The sequence below is a fragment of the Cryptotermes secundus genome, unplaced genomic scaffold, assembly GCF_002891405.2.
Source record: "Cryptotermes secundus unplaced genomic scaffold, Csec_1.0 scaffold1475, whole genome shotgun sequence".
Taxonomy (NCBI): domain Eukaryota; kingdom Metazoa; phylum Arthropoda; class Insecta; order Blattodea; family Kalotermitidae; genus Cryptotermes; species Cryptotermes secundus.
In genome coordinates, this window is record NW_019731600.1 from 1,097,498 (window position 1) to 1,117,282 (window position 19,785).

A 19,785-nucleotide genomic window follows, 5' to 3' on the forward strand; every position below is an offset into this window, starting at 1 on the left:
ACAGGTAAAATGATATGAAGAAAGAACCAAGTATTAGTAAGGACACAGCAGTAGCCTAGTGTGGTATTGTGTGTAAAATCATGCGTCGCAATTTGTATGAATTAGAGACGACTGAAAAAGACGTTACCACGGCTTATTTTTTACTGACATTCTGGTGGGACTGGGAGCAACCATGAACACTTCAGGTTAATCGATGTGTCCATCGAGATGTGAACATGTAACTCTGATACATTTCTTCTGTGTCAGGCAAATCTGGCCCATTAATAGGGAACACAGGAACAGCAGCTCAGTAGTGAAGGGCACATAAATGGCAGAATCATCTAGAATCCGGTTTTTCATAACGATGTTACGTAATCTGATTTGTGGTGACGCACTCACAAACGAACTCAGTAATGAGGCGATCTGCCAGGCTCTCAAAAGATACGTGCAAGTGTCCTACACTTAATTATTTTACGAAAAGTTCCACATAATCAGTATTATATATATCCACATCCACCGGGGACCGCTGTTCGAGCCCTGCTAATGGCTAACCATAGCAAACAAGAAGTTCTGTGAAGAACTAATCGTCTACTTTCTTTTGAAACAACTTTATCCGCATAGAAAACGACGCATCCAACAATTATTCTACTTTTTCGTCTGTATCCGCTTCCGCCGTAAGCTTTTATCAGGGTCGTTGCTTAGCAATGATTGATAAACATACACACAGGGTGATGAAAGGGATTTAGGAGGTGTGCCGTTGATATAGGCTCAGGTGCCATGATGTACTCGTACATATTAAGTTTCATATAGTTCAGATATTTAAAAGTTAATTGGGGGGGGTTACACAGATATGTTGATCTCATAAACCCATATTTATTTTTTAAAAACAAGGAAAGAACGAGTAGGCTAAAAACAACACACGTCGAGGATACAGTTGGTAGGTTGCACCCCTTACCGTCATAACAGCGTAGATGTCCGCCGTTCTAATGAACTTTTTCCACATCAGAAAGACTAACAATCTGAAAGTATCAGTTTTGATAATCACAGTACACTCAGATAACATTAACAGAATGTACATCACTTGTTTCAGCAGGGTTAAATTGCGCTTTTACTTAAGGAAAACCGGTGCTCGTGACGGAAGGTGGAGGCAGTACCTACCTCCGAACTGCTTATATAGATCGACCAGGCTGCACCGCGTCACATCCCAGAAGATACAATCTTCATTATCACCATCGTGAGAACCATACATCTTGCAGTTATGTTGTCATATCTTAATTGGATTAAGGCGGAGGAGAATTAGCATTTCGGTTGCTAGATCAACACCCTGGCCAAACTGAAATTCGAGAATACAAGACAGACCGTCATCTGAAGCAGCCGGAATTTCAGTCTTCATTGAGAGTAATCCGTTATCTGCAAGTACCATAGCACTTACCACGAAGTCTTCAACATGGTCCAACACATCCCTGTTCACTCATGTCCATCACCTAACCAACACCACGAAGACAAGTAATCATCATCAATAAGTGTAATCCTACGTGTAAAAGGTAAAGGTAAAGCTATCCCTGTAACAGGCCGTGGAGTTCCATAGGGTTGTGAGACGTCGAGGCTCTCACATATTCTTTAGAAAATCGGCTCACAGATGGCGGTAAGGTTGTCAGCCTTACTTGCCGGTCGCTCTTTACCACCAGGATGATTCCCGGTTTCTGTTAGAAGCTGAGTCGATCCCAGGGTCATAGTGCGCCGGGAAGGATTAGGTCAATTGCAAAAATCCACCTCATCTGTAGTCGAACCTGCGACATTCCGGCTTGCAGCATAGTGCCTCAACCAACTACGTTACCGCGTGCTCCCAATCCTAAGTGTGGGAAAGCTAAAGCGACATGACCGTGTCAAGTAGGCTTATTCTCATATACACATGTGTGTGTGAACGTATAACGTGTTGCAAGGTCTAACAGTGTCATCAAACCCAACATCTGTGGGCAAGTGAAATCCACTAAAGCCGACTGAAGTCTGCTTCACGAGCTGAGTGTCCTTTGTGCGCCGGCCCATCCTTCTCATCACCGCTCCTGTATCATAATCACAGGCGATCCGTAACTCCAGCAGCAGCCTTGCTTTGTGTCCAAACGCCAAAGCGTCCACGACACAAAACCCCATAGTAACTGAGCTGCCCTGAACCTTCTTTCCTAACTGTTTCTTTACCCATTTCAGTAACGTAAACCAAGAAACTAACTACTGGAGCTCAGTCAGTAACATCTCAAAGGATTACCCCGCGCATCGTCGCCCCCCGCCTGCTGGGCCATTCCATGAACCAGATCCCGTGACGACCGGAGCTGTAAGCCAGGACGCCGGAAAAGAAGAAACAAGTAGGGTAGGCAACCTGAGACGGAGTATCAACGAGGGTGGGCCGTTATAAAGAATTGTTTTCATTAACGCTTTTGTGCGGTGTAGATGAATCGAGGTAGCTCAGCGAAGCAACTGGTCATCGTCTAAAATTCTGAGTTTGCGGCCACAGTAGGAACAGGGTGAGTCTCCTCGTTGTGATGCTTACACTGGTTCTGGGGCGCACCCAGCCCTTAAACTAATGTAGCACGGACTCAAAATTATGAGAAATATTTACTCGGGAGTAAGTAATTATAAAAAAGCACTTTTAAATATAGGGTCTACGCCTTCCTTGCACAAAAATAAATCCAGTTTTACAATCTGCTCTGTATATTAAACGTCATATTGCTGAATTCATAGTATAATTGACGTTTCTGTATATTTCCTTCATTATTTGTAAATGTCACTTCGCGGAAAAATAAAAAATGTTCAGTGAAAATGTGAGGGTGTGGCAACATACTCTGGCATCTACTGATGTCAAGGACACAACAGAAGATTTTCAAGGACATGTTTGCAGCACTGGAAGTACTAAAGTTTAATGATTTGAAAGAAAGGAAGTTGCATAAAATGATGCTGTCTACACTTTCCTCAAGTACGGTTATGAAAACAGAAGAACTGCTCCGAGTGAGTATACATCCACTCATGCGTCCACCCCATTTATGCTAAAATATTCTATTTTGTAGGTTCAAGATCATGAAACAATTCAACACAAACTGCGTTTTTCTTTTAAACAGCTTTAGTGAATAAATACAGTTAAGTACATTCAAAGAAACTCGTAAGAATTCGTTTGGAATTGCAGTTGACATGTGGCAGTGATTACTCATTATACGATGCATAGCGAAACCACGGAATTCTGGATTCAGGCCCGAAAAAAATGCTCATGTGAGGTTAACCATTGCTGCAGGCTCCGATGAATGAGAGTCGAACATCTGAAAACGTAATAAAGACAATATTAAGGGAAATGTACAGCGTGGCATAGAACCCTTCAATTCACAATAAACCTCTCATAGTCCTCTAAAAATAAGATCGGAAAGGTGATAATACATTTGTAAAGTGATGAAATGAATCAATTTTAGAGATAAAAATGCAGTAGTCTGCAGTTATAGAATACAAAGTGGGAAAATTTTCAAAATAAGGAAATTAAAGAGAAAATGTGATAATGAAGAAAGCAGTCTTGTGGGATTTGGCACCGTGTATATGTGGTATTAACCGACGTTTCGGAGGAACGTATCGCCCCCATCTTCAGGGTAGAAGAAAAAGTATAAGAATTCTGCAAGCGACAACACCGTGAGAAACGGTAAAGCAGACTGCGGGGCGATACGTTCCTCCGAAACGTCGGTTAATACCACATATACACGGTGCCAAATCCCAGAAGACTGCTTTCTTCATAGTCACCGCCGTGAAAGCCTCAAATCTTACAAAATGTGATAATGTTCTCGTGCACGGAGGAGTAGAAAGAAGAAGAAATTTTTACGTTGTAACGAGACAAAAAGAAGAATAGGAGGAGGAGAAGGAAAAGGAACATAAATGAAGAGGAAATGGAAGAGAAACAACCCGTCCTGAGTTGCAGGTTGTTAGTAAAATGAAAACCTACTTCGCCCACATGACCGTGCACAGTTCAGTTTCTGCAGATTTCCGTACGTGACCCCGTCACTGCCACACACGGGATTGAATTGCGGGGGTGCGGGACAGTCGCACCCCAGCAGGGAGCCGTTACCGTCCACAACGGATGGGGTGGCGCTGTCGTCCGCAGACGCTCCCGTAACTGGTTTAGGTGCTCTTGTCGTTGAGAGTGACCTCCAAGACGGACGTTCAAACGTGCCCCAGAATTGTGCTCTTCCACTGACTACAACACTTAGCACCAGAACTGCATGGGGAAATTCGATTGTTATCGCCGTGAAACTTTATATCTTGGCCTGGGGAAGAAAGTCTGCGAAACCCAAAAGCTCAGGAACGAAATAAATATTAAGTGTCGAATAAAACTTTCGTATTTAATTTAATTTCTTATATGATGACCGTCGACACAACAAGTAATATGGGAATACCTTCAATAAAGACAATAGGCGTTGGTATATATCTTACGTGCTTAATATCGTAACTGTGCTACATGTTTCGACCGTATAATTAGGTCATCATCAGACACTAACTCAAGTGATTAAAAATGGTTATAAACTTTCGTATTTTGAGTAACATCGCAGTCCATAGATTTAACTCAGAAATTTTACGACTCGGTAGTGAGACCAAGGAGGGGAAGATGAACTTGATTGAAGTGACTCAGAGCTGTGCCAAATGGCAAGGTTCGTTGTTAACAGTAGCTCTTAAAATTCTTTCACAACGTCTTGTCTTTATAGGACTGTCCTGCCATTGTCACACTTTGTTGAAAGTAGTTATCCGTGAGTAAGTCTCATTTCGCGCAGGCTCATTTGTTACTCTGACTCATGAACTTACGTTGATGAATTATAGGCTACTTATGTTTGATGTGAAGGTAATTATGTTCGAGCTTTACAATATCAATTAGCAGCTATTTGTGGTGAGTGAAGAATTCCTAGTTACGGACCCCGACGTTTCAAAGACGTCGCAATAAAAGTCGGCAACTGAATCCTGCTCTAAGCCAATTCGATACATTTCGTGCCTTTAAGATTAATTTTAATATTATCTTCTAAAACAGTTAATTGATAACAGAACTATTAAAACAGTCACACTTACCGCAGGAAAGAAATGCGAGCGTCTTCATTGTGTTCTCCGCTACATATGCACCTACTATGTTAACATGACACGTTGGGTTGGGCTATTTAACGGTGTTCCTATCGCTATATCTAATGACGCGTTAGGTTACGAAAACAGGAAATATCTCTTAAACGAGAAGTGTGACTTATCTCACATTATGGATTTCCCTAACAATAAAATTATGTAGTAAATGCAACCAAAGGGGGAAGAACAACTCGCTACTGCATATTTTATCCCGAAATAGGAAATTCCAGGCTGTTCTTCTTATGCCAGGGAAATAACGAAATATTTCAAGGAATTAAAGCAAAGAAGATAGATGATATTTTTTATTCTGCCTTTCATATTTTGTTTTCCACAAGGGAAAATATTAGAATTAATTGTATGAAATAAGTGATGAATATGTGAACTTATTTATCCTGACTCAGGTCATAATAAAATTGCAAGTTCTATTATTAACGGAAACGAACTTGGTTTCCATAGCAACGGTATTTTTTTTATTGGTTTGATAATTAGAAAGGGTTTATGGGGTTAGACCATATGTTCTACCGTTTTAAAGAATTAAAGTTTCTAGCAACCATTACACCAATTTGTCAACCATGTTCTTATTTTTTAATTGTCGGTCCCCTTAATGCAGTAGCATTAGTAGTAGCAGTAGACGTTTTCTTATTTATAAGCAGTTCATTAACAGAGGGCGTCTCACTGTAGGCAACGAAACGATTAACACTGTTCATACCAAATTCAGCATCGGACAAGATCATGGATAATTAAAAAGTTGCGAAGTTATAAGTTATTCTTTTAGTGAAATGGACATGTTTCTTGTCCGAAGTTATTATTTTAAACTTTGTCTATCGTCCGAGTTTAATAAAACCATTGCGATTCTGAAATGGGTTTCATTCCGTCTTCAGGTGAAGAGAATAGGAAAGGAAAGCTAGTCTGTGCTGTCCGTCAGCATTCTCTCAAACCATGATTTGATAATAGCTCTGATGTGATTGCTGGGTGATCCTTGGCTGATAAGAGGCTCAACTTGAAGCACTAGGGCTCTTCAGTCAAGAACTTCCGTCTCTTTCGATATAACTAAAAATTCACGTCACAAAGTTAGAAATAGCTAGACTTTCGTTGTTCTTGTCCAGCCTACTTTCCTCAAATAAGGAAAGTTAATGGGAATTATGGGCTTATGGCGGTTTTTATATGACAGTTTTTCTGCCACGCAATTTTGAACCAGTTGATAGATGCTTAAGAAATTTCGCATTAGCACATGCCACTGGAGGTCATACGAACCCCCTATTACACAATCAGTTGCAGCAAGCGTGAAAGTAGTAAGAAGACAGGACGGGCTTCAGTTGTTTACTCGTATATAACGGTAACAGGCCGTGTAGGCCCATAGGGTTGTGAGACGTCGAGGCTCGCACATTTTCTTTAGGAAGTCGGCTCACAGATGGCGGTAAGGTTGACAGCTTTACGCGTCGGCCGCTCTTTAACCACAGGAAGATTCCTAGTACTCATTTCTGTTAAAGGCTGGTTTACACGTATACGGGGGACTTAATTAAAAATCGCTGTGAATAGTACGTAGTTTGCTTCAGATCTGGGACTATTTCGTATCCAAATCACTAAGTATACATTAATTTTTGAGGAAAATTAGGATTCAGAAGAAAAGGAACTGATAATATTATTTTCAGCCATGTTAACCATTTGAAAAATTTCAGAAGAAAAATAGTAAAACATCTGAAAAAAGAAGGTAGGAAATATACGCATAGAAAAGCACCTGAATGTCCCGAATTTGATATTAGATATTCCTACAGAAACACATTCTATTGTAGGGAATATACATTTGGAAGAGAAACGGTCGAAATTATTTTTTTTTGAGGCTTAAGTAAAACCGAAAGTGAAGGAATGTCCTGAGAATGAAGGAGACGAAGAAGAAAAAAGGAGGATACATGAACACGGAAGAAGATAAGAAAAAAGGCATACCAGAATGAACAAAACGGAAAAAGGAAGAAGCAAAAGAAAAAAAAGAAAAAAAAAAAAGAGCGTAAAAATGAAAACTGACTTTTCCCACATGACCGTGCACATTTCAGTTTCTGCAGATTTCCGTACGTGACCCCGTCACTGCCACACACAGGATCGAACTGGAGAGGGGCGGGGCAGATGCATCCCAGCAGGGAACCGTTACCATCTACCACAGGGCGGCTGGCGCCGTCGTCTTTGGGCTGTGGTGTTTCAGGCATCGATGCATCCTCAAGATCTGGCCTCCAAAATGTGGGTACAAAATTTTCCCATTCAGTCTGCCGAAGCACACGCGTCCTTCCATTGGTTCCTTGATTCAGCAACAGACCTGCAACCAACGATCCAGTTGCAGAAAACGCTGTAGACTTGTAGAGTATAAAGCTTGGGTTTCGTCGGGTAGCGGTACCGTAATCAAGCGGCCGTAATATGACGGTGAATGACGTCACTAAAACGTTGCCATGGAAACAAAGGAACATGGTTTCCACGGCAATCGAAAACTGTAATAATGTCTCAAGTAGAATTAATCTGTTGTTCAAGGAAATAAATCAATGAAAAGAATCAGTGAAATCTGTATACGGTAAATACTGTGAAGGGTTTTGATTCGGCTATAGTTCAAAATTGTCCAAGTAAATTTATAGGGTAGAGGGTAAAGAGTAGTATTGTGTTGAAATCTCAAATAGGTTCACAGCTCTGGAAAACTTGGAAACTTATATGGATGTTAATAAAGCTTGGGAAACTATTAGAGAGTTAAAATTTTTAGGTTTCATATTTACCCGTTTCTGAAAATGAACTTCAACGCATAAATGTTAATATTTGACGGACGTGCAAGAAATTGATCCGCATTAACAGGGACCATATCAGGTATCTGCTGCGACTTGGGTGGCTTTTTAAGTTGTTGGTCTATGGGCTTGTCGATTGTCGACTGCGAGTCCGAACACGCGCGGAAATTTTGATGGGAGGAGGTCGCATTTCTTCCGACGGACCAACCGAACGATTTGCGACAGGCTCATAACATAACCTTACTGTATATTGAATAAGACGCGGTATGTTCTTGAATACAGCCAAGCAAATCACATTAAAATATTTTTAGAAATTAATAAAATTACAATAACTTACAACATGAAATAGCAATTATCGTTGAGGTCTTCATTGTTCTCTCTTCAGCTACTGCTCCTTACTACTAAACAACACATTTGTACTCAAGATATTTTTGTCGTTAAATCTGGCGGAAACTGTTTACCCTTAAGACAGTTCTAAAGAAAACAGGAAGTTTTTTGTGGGACAGGATATCCTTTGAGGTTTCTTCCGCTCGTTGATTTCCCATCGCAGCGAAAATGAATCCTTGATTCGTCCAAGATTCTTAACACAGTGTTTCCAGACGCTTTCTTTGCCATTCATATCAACTACTTGAACTGATAACAATTTATCCCTGTTAAAATAATCTGTCAGAAGTGACCAACAGTATTGAGAGGTATAGTACACGCCATAAATCATGAAAAAGATCTATTAGTAAACAGAACTGTTTCACTGTCCAAATCTATGATCAGTTTTTCATGTAAGATTTTGTTTACATTTGCACCAGATCGAAATGTGTGACATCCATTACATGGTTTTATAGACGAAATAGCGGATTCAGAGGGAGTCGGATATTGCTTTTCTACATTATCCATTTACCAGTGAAATGCCGTTGAAAATTAAACGGGAAACCTCTACGTATGTAATGTAAACTTCATGTTAATGGCTAGAGATTAAATACAAATTTAATGTTAACACAGCTGCAATAATACTTTTATACATACACAGTTTGTCTGTGACTTCTAGTACTTGCGCCGGTGGGCCTCTCAGGCTTACATATACATATAATCCAATTTCGATTTCCTCGAATTAAATATAGTGACTAGTCCCACCACATAAAAAAGCTACGAGCCGCCACTGGTAAATCAACCTGAGAGGTTATTCGCCACAGTTTACCTGAAAAGCACATAAAATTACTCCGGTTCAGTGAAGTAATACTGGGAGTTCGTGACGTTTTAGTCCAGTCCTGCCTTTAACTCACTGCGCTTTTGTTATGAAGCGAGATGGCGTATTTCTGTGGTGGTAGCAGATTTACGGAAGAAGTATGTTTTGTCACTAATGATTTATGGATCATGTTGTAATTTTGTAAAGTCCGATAAGCAGTAATCTATTTATCTTGCCCAGTGTGGTTAGAATACCACGTGACATAAGAGACTACGAAGTGAAATTTTAATATCTTCAAGGTTACGTGTACAGTACATTGATTTTGTGCTGGGATCTCTTGACAGATTTCATCACGATTCGCTTCTGCATGCCTGGGCAAAAAGACATGCAAATGGTGGTTTTTTGGAATCCTCCAACATTTTTTGTGGTTAATTTTACGGTGCTGTCAGCATCTGGATTGCATAGCGTAGATCGGTAGGATGATTGCTGAATTGGAAAGGATCTGGAAGGACGCAATTGTGGCCTGAGAGACGTACTATCTAGGCATTAGCTTTGAGGGGTTGAGGAAAACCACGAATAACCTTTGTCGGGATAGTCGATGGACGACGCAGGGTGCCCATACTGGCAGCACTACAGATATCTAGAATTGCTTGTTATGGACTGCAAGGCTGAAGTAGAGAATAAGCAGTACGACATAAAGTACAACATTATATTTATAAAGAATGAATACCTATAATCTAGTTTCATCATCATCATCGGTAATCTGTCAGACAACAGGTCCACAGTCTCTTCCAAAACAATTCCTCCACTTAATGCGATCTAGAGCTTTCTCCTTCAAATGACAGTATCCTCTTCTGTCCCCAAGGTCATCCAGTATCTTCTTACGTCTTCTTCCTCGTCTTCTTGTCACTTCTATCCGCCCCTCTATCTTTCCTTCAATAACTTCTTTTAGAAGGCAGTTTCTGCGTAAAACATGACCAATCCAATTAGCCTTCCGTTTTCTTATTTCGTGTAGGATATTCCTCTGCTCACTGACTCTAATTAACACTTCTTCATTTCTCACATAATCGGTCCAACTGATCTTCTCCATCCTTCTCCAACACCACATTTCGAAACTTTCCAGATGTTTCTGATCTACTGCCCTAAGTGTCCATGTTTCAGCCCCATACAGAGCTATGCTCCAAATGTAGCATTTCACTAGTTTCTTCCTCAAATTTAAGTCCAATTTGCTGGTAAAAAGATTCTTCTTCTTGCTAAATGCAGCTTTTGCCATGGCAATCCTGGATTTAATTTCACTAGTACACCTTCCATCATCTGTTAACAAGCTACCCAAATATTTAAAACATTTCACATTCTCCAGTTGTTTTTGGTCTATCTTTATTGTGACTGGGGTTGGTTGTCTCGAAATTTAATTACTTTTGTTTTCTCCACATTCATTTCCATGCCATAGCACCTTCCAATTTCAATTAGTCTATCAATCATGCCCTGTAGCACAGTTTCTTCCTTAGCCATTAACACAAGGTCATCTGCATATTTCACAGTTTGAATAATTTGCCCTCCTACTTTGAAGTCACCGAGCCCATCCAGAGCTTCCTTGGTAAGGCATTCGCTGTACAAGTTGAACAGAATTGGTGATAAACAGCATCCTTGTCGAACTCCTCTTCCAATCTGCACACTTCTTGTCTTCCCTCTGTCCAGTCGTATTCTAACTTTCTGATCCATGTACAATTTGCTGATCGATCTTCTTTCACGCCAATCGATACCTGTTTCCTTTAGGATCTGCATTAATTTGGTCCAGTTTACACGGTCAAATGCCTTCTGCCAGTCTATGAAGCAAACACACAGTTCTTCATCTATCTCCAAAGTTCGTTCTGCTATAATTCTCATCATCCCAATTGCATCCCTGGTTCTTTTTCCTCTTCTAAATTCAAACTGATCTTCTCCAAATATATCCTCTATTTTCCTTTCAGTTCTTCTTTTAAGTATCTTTGCTGTTATCTTTGCTGTATGTGCAATAAGGCTTATTGTGCGATGGTCGCTGCATTTTGTAGCTTTTGTCTTTTTCTTTAAGGCAATCAATTTAACTTCTGTAAAGTCCTTGGGCCACTCTCCAATTTCATATAAATCTAGTTTCATCAACCATAAATTATTATAAGTCAGTTGTTGCTACATTTTTTAGGTTTTCGTGGTAATGAAGAACCAGGTTGTGGCCTAAGCAATGGCACAGTAGAGCCTGGTAGATGTGTATTGTTTTGGTTAAACACATGCATCCGTTTTTATCCTGTATAAGGTGGGAATATGCACCTCCGAAATATACATGCACAGCTACGAGGCCACACGATGCCCATAATATTAACACTTTCAAGATTGATGTTGTGGCCGTAATAGGAGGTTACAAAGTTACCAACTGCGCTTTCGACATCTGCCGTACATAGTTCGGTACTATTTGGCGAACCTAACGTAATTGTCCTTCATAGATGACAGGAAGGAAGGTTGAATATGACGTCAAATTTTTCTGCTCATTTCTTGTTCCTGCGGTTTCGAACCCCGCCCCTCTCTGGCCAACTCTGCTCTGTAGATCACGTGTTCCAACATGTTCGGTTCTTAGGGTTGGACGTCACTCTGTCTGCGGCAACGGGTTGGTCAAGGTAAGTTATTCCGTTTGTGACAAATTGAGATGTATTAGGGTTGGAGGCCTCTTCTCTTCTACATTAACGTGTCTGCCAATTCCTACGAAGTGGCATTACGATGTTTCTTTTAATTTCATTACGCAATGAAACTTAATTTGTGGTATCTCGTATATACCTACTGCTTAAATCGAAAACCAAATTTGGAAGATATTGTAATTCGTTTTATCTTGTAGCCATTTTGGTTTCTAGAATAAGCGGACTGATGTTCAGATATCTGAACATGTGCAGGCAGAGAATTTGCTTACAGAGTTGAAGCCATTTAAGAATATCATTACGGGATCACTCTTTTCGGTAATAATGTTCGATATATTTCCTTTTCTTTTTCCAAACTCGGTTTTCTCACTCCCCCAAACCCTCCGGGCTCAATTAAAATACAATGTTTAAATAGTTGTAAGATATAATGATCATTGATGACGTTAATTATTTTAATAAGAAGAGAATTTGAAAATATAAAGCAATTACCCCGTTTCGCTTCGCACAGAGACATCGGTCTATATGCCACGTCTTCGTATTCATGCGACTCAACATGGCAGGACCTGTTAGAATCCTACAAATTCGTTTCGCTTTTATGACTTCCTTCCGAACAACCTCATGGCCACTCTAGTAAACCTCTCATTCGATGAATATTATTCACATGGAGGAAGTTTCATATATATCTGTATAAAAAAAGGAACTAGTAGGAAGTGTGCAAACGCTATGATTTTATTCGCTCGGACATTGAATTAAAACAAATTGCATTGTGTTAGACCACCTATAAGTTGCATTATCCCATTACTTGCTTACAGAGCTGAGCCTTTCTTGAGGAGAAGCCAAACTGCAGCTACTGAAGAACTTCACAGCATTTTATGGAACCCGAAGGTTCAAAACCGTGTACACAAGAGCCCTCCACTGGTCTCTATCCTGAGCCATATCAATCCAATCCATACCATACCATATCTCTCGGATCCATTTTAATATTGTCCACCCACCTACTCCTTGGTCTTCCCAGTGGTCTCTTTCCTTCTGGCTTTCCCACCAATATCTTACACGCATTCCTCTTCTCCCCCATTGGATTATCCTATATAATACATAAAATAAGGATAATGGAAGCACTGAGCAAAATATTTATAAGAAAATTACTTAAAGATGATTTAGAGGATGTGTTCTACATAATTATGGCATATAGTCTGCCCACACGGGCCATACGCAGATGTCAGGTTTCCCTTTGTCTAGTTACGGCTCATCTGAAGATACAGGTTTCCTTCCAGATTGTTCCAGTGTGCAAGTGTAACTCTGGGAATCGTGGATTTATGAGACTTGTGTTCATGTATGGCACCGCATGTTTCGAACCAAAGACTTTAGAAAGGTCCCTTATTTGAAGTGTTATATGGAAACATTTTATCATCAACAGCGGTATTGTGTAATAGACCTGTAAAAGAAATGTCTGGGGTGTAGGTATAAATATATTTAGCTCTCAGTTTCAAGTTGAAAGAAACTGGTTCATGCATTGAAGCCATGGAGCTGAATCTTCCGCGATAGGCCAATAGTTGAGCTCAGGTACACAAACTGCAGCATATTTCAGAACCACACGGTTCATTACCCCCTCCAGTGGCCCCAGTCTGGAGCCAGGTGTATCATATCCGTAACTTTTCATCTCATTTACTCAATATACATTTTAATATTATCATTCCATATGTACCCAAGTCTTCCTAGTGGTCTCTTTCCTTTGGTTTTCCCATCGTAATGTTTTATGCACTAATAGCTACCGTAGAGCCGGGATAGCGGCTGGCTGCGGGCTGGAGGGCGGAGGGGTTGGAGTTGGCCCATATTCGCCTCATATTCATCCACTGCCCCATACACCTTCATGGCTTAGTGCTGAAATTTGTTGAGCAGAGGGACAGCTTTTCTTTTTTACCTTACCTTAACGTTGTCTTTCCAGGGGGTGAAGCGGCCGGGGCTTGAAGCTGACCACTTAACCTCTAGCCAGTACCGAGATCAAGAAAATGTGGATCTATACATTCACTCCCCCATACACCTTCATGGCATAGAGCTTGAATTTGCTGAGCACAGGGACAACTTTTACCCTTTTACCTTGCCTTGACGTCATGAATACAGTTCCCATTTGTTAGTGTCTTCCACAAATATTTGAACTTCGCCTCATTATCTTCCCATCGCAGGTCAGCTGTGTGGATTCATGGCGGAGAAGTGAGAACGGAGCGTTTTCTCAAGAGAACTTCGGATTCCAATGCTAATTCTCATTTCACCAAATGTTCCATGTTCATTAATCATCCTATTATCGATTAATCATCCTATTATCGAAACATCTTCCTCTCGACACTGACAGCGTCGTTAAATAGCAAACTTAAAAATGTTACAGGATTAATTATCAGATATGATTTTTCTCTCAACGTACGTATAGTACAGCATAATATAGGATAAGTATATACTTAGTTTCTTTTTTATTGTCTTACATAAAAACATTCTTGCTAGCGTCTAATAGGGCTCTTGGTCTTTTATTATAAAGATATTTGTTCCTCTAGTAGAGTAACATTGTTATGATGGCTAGGATGGGTGCGGTTTAGGGTACCTGTGCAAGGATATGTCCCTAGGGTAATGCCCCTTCCCGAATCATAATGAAACATCTTCCTCTTAATTAAGTCAAAAACGGTAACATTTATTAATTCAATAACATAATAAGTTCAAGCAAATTTAGTCTGCTCGCAATCACTTCGTCTCTATGCTTAGGTTAACTGGCCAGGCTGTGACAAACAGATCTCTACTTACAGAATACAGCAACTTTCTCGATGGCGAACATGGTGGTGCTCAGTGCGTGCAGAGGTCTGTTGGTCAACCGGCTCCCTATTGCCTGCCGCCTAAGTATAGCGGTTCCCCCTGGAGGATGGACCGTTTATCTAACCTGACTATCAAGAAGAAGTGCTTCCACTTCCATTGTATAACGCATAAATACTCTATATTTTCCTCAGGCACATTGTAACAGAATTTACAATTGGGCAGTCATCCTTCTTTGTCATTTTTTGCTTTCTAAGCTAACAAGTGATTGCTTGACACCGTACAGACGTCATAGGATATGTGATTCATCTCCTCATGACATTTGTTCCAAGCTTCAGTTTAGTAATATTATTCATCATCACGACATCCGTCGTTAGCCCTACTGTGTAGGAAGTCAGTGTGGTCTGACTTCCAACTTTACTCACTCTGTGTTTTCCGCATCCACATCCTACATCCTGTGCTCTGGCTACAGTTCATACAATTTGCTTGTATACTCATGTGATTAATTAAATGATTAATAATTGCCAATATACAGTCAATATATATTCCTCAATATCCTTATTCCTTTAAGGTAACATCAAAATATTGTATACATGTCAGGTGAATTCGTTTCATAACATCAGCGTAGACCAGAACTTTTGTGCCCCATTCGGATTGAATCTTCTGTTTTTTCTTGAACTTCGTAATGGCTAAGTCCAAAGCAAAGTGAAATAAATGGGCGTGAATCTTAGTATTCTTTGAAGCTGACACTTCTGCACTGAAAGATTGCAAATGAAAAAAAAAAGAAAGAAAGAAAAAGAAAAAAGTGGTCCTGTTTCCGTTATATTAAAAACCTTTACCAAATGTAATTGCGAAATTTCATTTATAATATTTTGTGAAAACGTTTTCCTATGTGGCCCGCTCCAAGGCTATATCACATGACAGTGAAGTTAATGCAGTGTAGTGGAGTGAAACATCTTAGTTGGTGAGCAGTCAGAACTGCTGAGGTTTAATCGTTAATGAGCAGTTGGTGCTAGAAGCTGGTAGCTGAGGCATGGGGATAGTTCGTGAACCCACAGTAAGGGGCACATCTGCTGTTGAAAGCCATTACTAGGGAACAACCAGTGAAGAGAGAGCAGACTGAGAAGACTTAGTTTGTTCTGTAGTAATTTGTAGAGAGTGAATTGGCGATAGCACTATAGTTACTTGTTAAGATCTGTGAATGGTCAGCGAATCCAGTTACCAATTACACGTGGCAGTATACATTTATGGTTACGGCTATACATGTGTGAAAACTTTGTATCACAGAAGTGAAACAGGGATGACTTGGATGGTTGTTTTCCACTTTCATAAAGACATCAATGAAGTGAAGAGGAATCTTGCTCCTATTGGTAGGACAGTACATCCTGAATACCATGAAGTACACATGGATTCAATGATTTAAATGTGATTTCCTTCAATCTTGTGGTACTTAAAAGCTGTACACCTAACACTGACAGCAAATGTATTTGTCGGTATTTCCAATATTAATGTGTACTGTACACAACTAATTATAGTTTTATAAATGTATGGTCTGAAGGTAGAAGGCAGGTTTATTTTCAGATGTGGAGAGGACTGCAGATCTGTTGGATGAGAGCTCAGGCAGACGGGAACCAGTCAGTGGTCAAAAGTAGCTCAGGTAGTGTGAATCTTATTGCAAGAGGTAATCATTCTATTGCTGTTAGTAGAAAGAGTCCAGTAATTGTATATGTGATTGTGGTTAATGAAAGAGAGTGAACAACATAAGCATTACACATGTAAGAAACAATTAAGAGAGAATTAACAAAATATATGTCATTTTTATTTCTAGGTGTGACAAATAATGTTCTGTCTGCCAATTATGCTATTGGACCAATGAACTCAACTGCAAATGTAACTGAAGTGAGGCAGAATGTGCAGGGGGTGAGACAGCCATAGCTTTTACAAGATGTAGTAAAGGAAACATGTTGAACTTTAGTGGAAAATAGAAAAGTTAGGAAGAATTTACATATTCGTAGGAAGGAGTAGGAGCATGCTTTTGATGAGAGAGTACCAGAAATTAGTGATGCTTGTGCATGTAACTGTAGCAGAAAATGAATGGTTAATCTTAAAGAGGAAGAAAAAGAAAGAAAGAAAGAAAGAAAGAAAGAAAGAAAGAAAGAGTTAAGAGAGTTTTCTCCACTGTCTATGTGGTCCATGCCGCGGCTATATAACGAGAGTCTGTAGCGAGAGGAATGAGAGAATTGGAACTGGGAGTTCAGAAGATTGAAGAGAATGGCAGTACAATGGTGTACAACAGAAAGAGAGTTGAGTCAGCTGTTAGTAGGAGAAGAGTTAGAAGTCAGCCTGTGAAGACTTTGTGTGCTGTAGTACAGTGATATCTGGAGTGTGACTGTGCTAAAATCCGTTGCCAGGAAACAGATAGTGAAAACATTGTAAAGGTATAGCAATTGTTGAGACCTGTTAACCCAGCAACAACTAGTGAATGCAGATATAGAAGTCTTTATTTTGGGTTCCGTAGTTACAGTAATCTTTAAGAGCATCTAAACCAGTGAGACAATTTAGTTATGACCTGTGAGTGTTCAATGAATGTATTCACCAATCCAAACCCCAAGCAAAGTCACTAATACACGTGACAATACTTTTTTATTTTAAAAATGTGTAAGGATTTTCTGGCATAATGGTGCTTACTGGTACAACCCAGGTATAATATGACGTGTTTTTGTTTCAGTTACAAATTCACATTATTGAAATATGGCCTGACCAATACAGTGATGGGAATGGACTTCATGAGGTGCGCTCAGGACTCTTGGCATTGTATTGTAAGCCTTGTGTAGCAGTGTTACGTAATGCGTAGGAGTGCTGGTTCTAAACAATCGTAGTATTGTAAGCCTTTGTTTAATTTTTGTTGCATCCGTTCACAGTGCTAGTGGATGAATCCTTTCAATAGTGTTCAGTGAACATTGTGTATTAACACACAGAGATATTGGGTTTTCGGACTTTATCCATCGTTCTGGTTTAAGATAACTAAGAAAAACACGGAGTTTTGGAAACTGGATTTGTTTCCGTCCTCAGGTGAGGGAAACACCTATTCCCTTAGAAGGAGCTAGCCTCAATCACTGGTCCAGTGATTGAGGCTAGCTCTTTCTAAGGGACCCAACAGAATAGGTGTTTTCCTTCACCTGAGGATGTATATTAGCTTTTACCAAGTAATTTTACTGTTTGTTGTAGACTGTGTGAGATGATGGTGCAGCAGCATCTTGTTTGAAAATGAGCTGTCCCTCCACATCCATGAGGGGCTGAAGTGATTGGTGGTCTTCCATGTTCATTGGACATATGCACAGCAAGATCTTGCAGAGTTAATAGAAACTTAAGGGGGAAGATGACTGACTTTCAGCAGGCTTATAAAGAGATGATCCAAGACCTGAGAGGGAACAATGTGCAGGGAACTGAAATACAGTGAAACCCTCATCAGTGCTCTTTGATGCGAGATCAACCTCAGGTAACAATCAGTTTTGGTGATGTATCAGTAATCTCATTGTTAAATTACATGCATGCAAGAATCCACTTCTTGGCAACGAGACCTTGAATAGGAGATTGACTGTGTGCAGACCTGCATCTGTATGCCATTGTAACCATCACCAAGCACAGAAACATGCCTCTCTGTTGACAGTCGTATGTCACGGGAAGTCTGGATGAGGATTTCCAGCACTGGAAGAATTGCAGCCGTTGTGTAAGAGGTTCATCTGCCAGCACTACAGACAGTGTGATGGGTAAACTACCGCATCGTTCTCTGCCACAAGATACCGGTCTTGCAACTAGCCTTAGAAATGTATGTCTGATAAATATAGATTGATATCCCTTTAGGTATCATTATTATGATGCTTGAAGTGTGAGTTGGTCTAAATGAATGACTTGTGTTTGAATTCTATGTAAGAAATTTAGATTTATTTTGTCCAAAAGAAAAATTGGTACAGGAGTTGGGGGGGGGGCGGAGGAGGAAAAGAAAGAAACCGATTTCAGCCTAATGCAATATGTGAGTATTGAGGGCAGAAGTTTATGCCATTAACTCTGTGTGCACCAAATTTTCGGACAGCTTGGGACAAAATACGACTTAAAGGATGTATATGTACAGCTGTAACCTAACCTAAATATCTTATAACAGAATGTACTCTTAACTTAATGTGACCTCCCTAATCTAACTTCTAACGGAAACTAACAAAACTAACCTGAGCTAACATGTCGAGGAACATACATGTACATATGTCCATAGAACAGAAATGGTCATACTGCCATAAGCTTTATGAATTTAGCTTATTGGTTTATATGAGGTTCACTCTGCACTATACCTCACCATCCATAGGAGTCACATACTGAGCATTTCTTTTGCTAAAGTCAAGGTCAGTGTAATGTAATAAAAGTGGTCCAATTTTAGGAGAAGAGATTGGATATAGACCTGACATGTTGAAAAAGATATCTTGGCACCAATTATATGGTTGTGTGGATGCTGATAAGGACATCTTATGGTGATTATTACTGTGGTGAATGAGGGGCTGTATACTTTGATGTTAATGATATGTTAAGTGTAATGCCAAACTTGTACTTGAGATTGTATTGCTTATTTTGATGTATGTGCAGCTGGCTGACTGGCTATCATTGTTTGATAGGTCTTGTAAAGTGCTATCTACTTGTATGTAGATTCTAATTTTGTTATTGCTGTTTGGAAAATATTTCAATATACCTGTAGACAGAAATATGTTTGTCGTCAAATGACATAATTGGACATTCTCAAAATCACTGTCAATTTGTCAGTTATGAAAAGAATGTCCCACTTATTAGATAATGAATTGATTTGTGTTAAGGCCAGGAGAGTTCACTGATTGACTGTTGTTATAGTTGCATGAATTTCTGTTCTACTTGCTGCCTCAGTGGCAGAGCATATGGATTGTGTGTGAATGAACTGTATGTTACCAGTTTCTGTTAATGTTGATAGTATCATGTCATTTATTGTAATGGTGTGAACGCAGTTTCTGAGGACATGAGCAATCACAGTATTTTCCATCAAGATATGTATATTTTTTTATAATGGTGTATTGTTATGTCTTTATTCTATTTGAACACAATTGTGTACATGTTCACCAGCAGTCAACAGAGTTCTGTGAGTGCTGGAGTATTTGGAAATGTGCATTAAATCAGATGTCTGCATATTGTGGATGGAAGGACATTTCTACCACCATCTTGACTTCATCATGTGATGTGTGGTGGTGATAGTGGTGAATGTGGT

The 19,785-nt window shown here is 39.8% G+C and overlaps 2 protein-coding genes across 23 annotated transcripts in view; one reads left to right on the forward strand and one right to left on the reverse strand.

The window, feature by feature from the left end:
* Nucleotides 1-19,779, forward strand: part of LOC111867273 — a 47,067-nt gene extending 27,288 nt beyond the window's left edge. For 3 of the 21 annotated variants that reach the window (XM_033752616.1, XM_033752615.1, XM_033752617.1), the window contains 5 exons: nt 16,086-16,161; nt 16,333-16,424; nt 17,233-17,295; nt 17,833-18,003; nt 18,175-19,779. In XM_033752616.1, coding sequence (XP_033608507.1) covers nt 16,086-16,161; nt 16,333-16,424; nt 17,233-17,295; nt 17,833-17,964 — 363 coding nt within the window. In that variant the 3' untranslated portion in view covers nt 17,965-18,003; nt 18,175-19,779. Of the gene's footprint in view, nt 1-11,109; nt 11,694-14,042; nt 14,124-14,500; nt 15,875-16,085; nt 16,280-16,332; nt 17,076-17,232; nt 17,388-17,732; nt 18,004-18,174 lie in introns of those variants that run through there. The other 18 variants (XR_004513331.1, XR_004513332.1, XR_002843309.2 and 15 more) reach the window with 17 other exon arrangements.
* On the reverse strand, nt 3,070-8,308 carry LOC111867272 (serine protease inhibitor dipetalogastin). Of its 2 annotated transcripts, none has more exons than XM_023856977.1 (3): nt 8,203-8,308; nt 7,130-7,414; nt 3,070-3,284 (listed from the first exon to the last, which is right to left on the reverse strand). In XM_023856977.1, exons 1-3 carry the CDS (start codon nt 8,234-8,236, stop codon nt 3,244-3,246), a joined length of 360 nt encoding a protein of 119 aa, XP_023712745.1. In that variant the 5' UTR covers nt 8,237-8,308; the 3' UTR covers nt 3,070-3,243. The 2 variants fall into 2 exon arrangements, with proteins under 2 accessions (XP_023712745.1, XP_023712746.1); XM_023856978.2 differs by lacking the exons at nt 7,130-7,414; nt 8,203-8,308 and adding exons at nt 3,950-4,222; nt 5,062-6,487.
* Nucleotides 19,780-19,785: the final 6 nt, after the last annotated feature.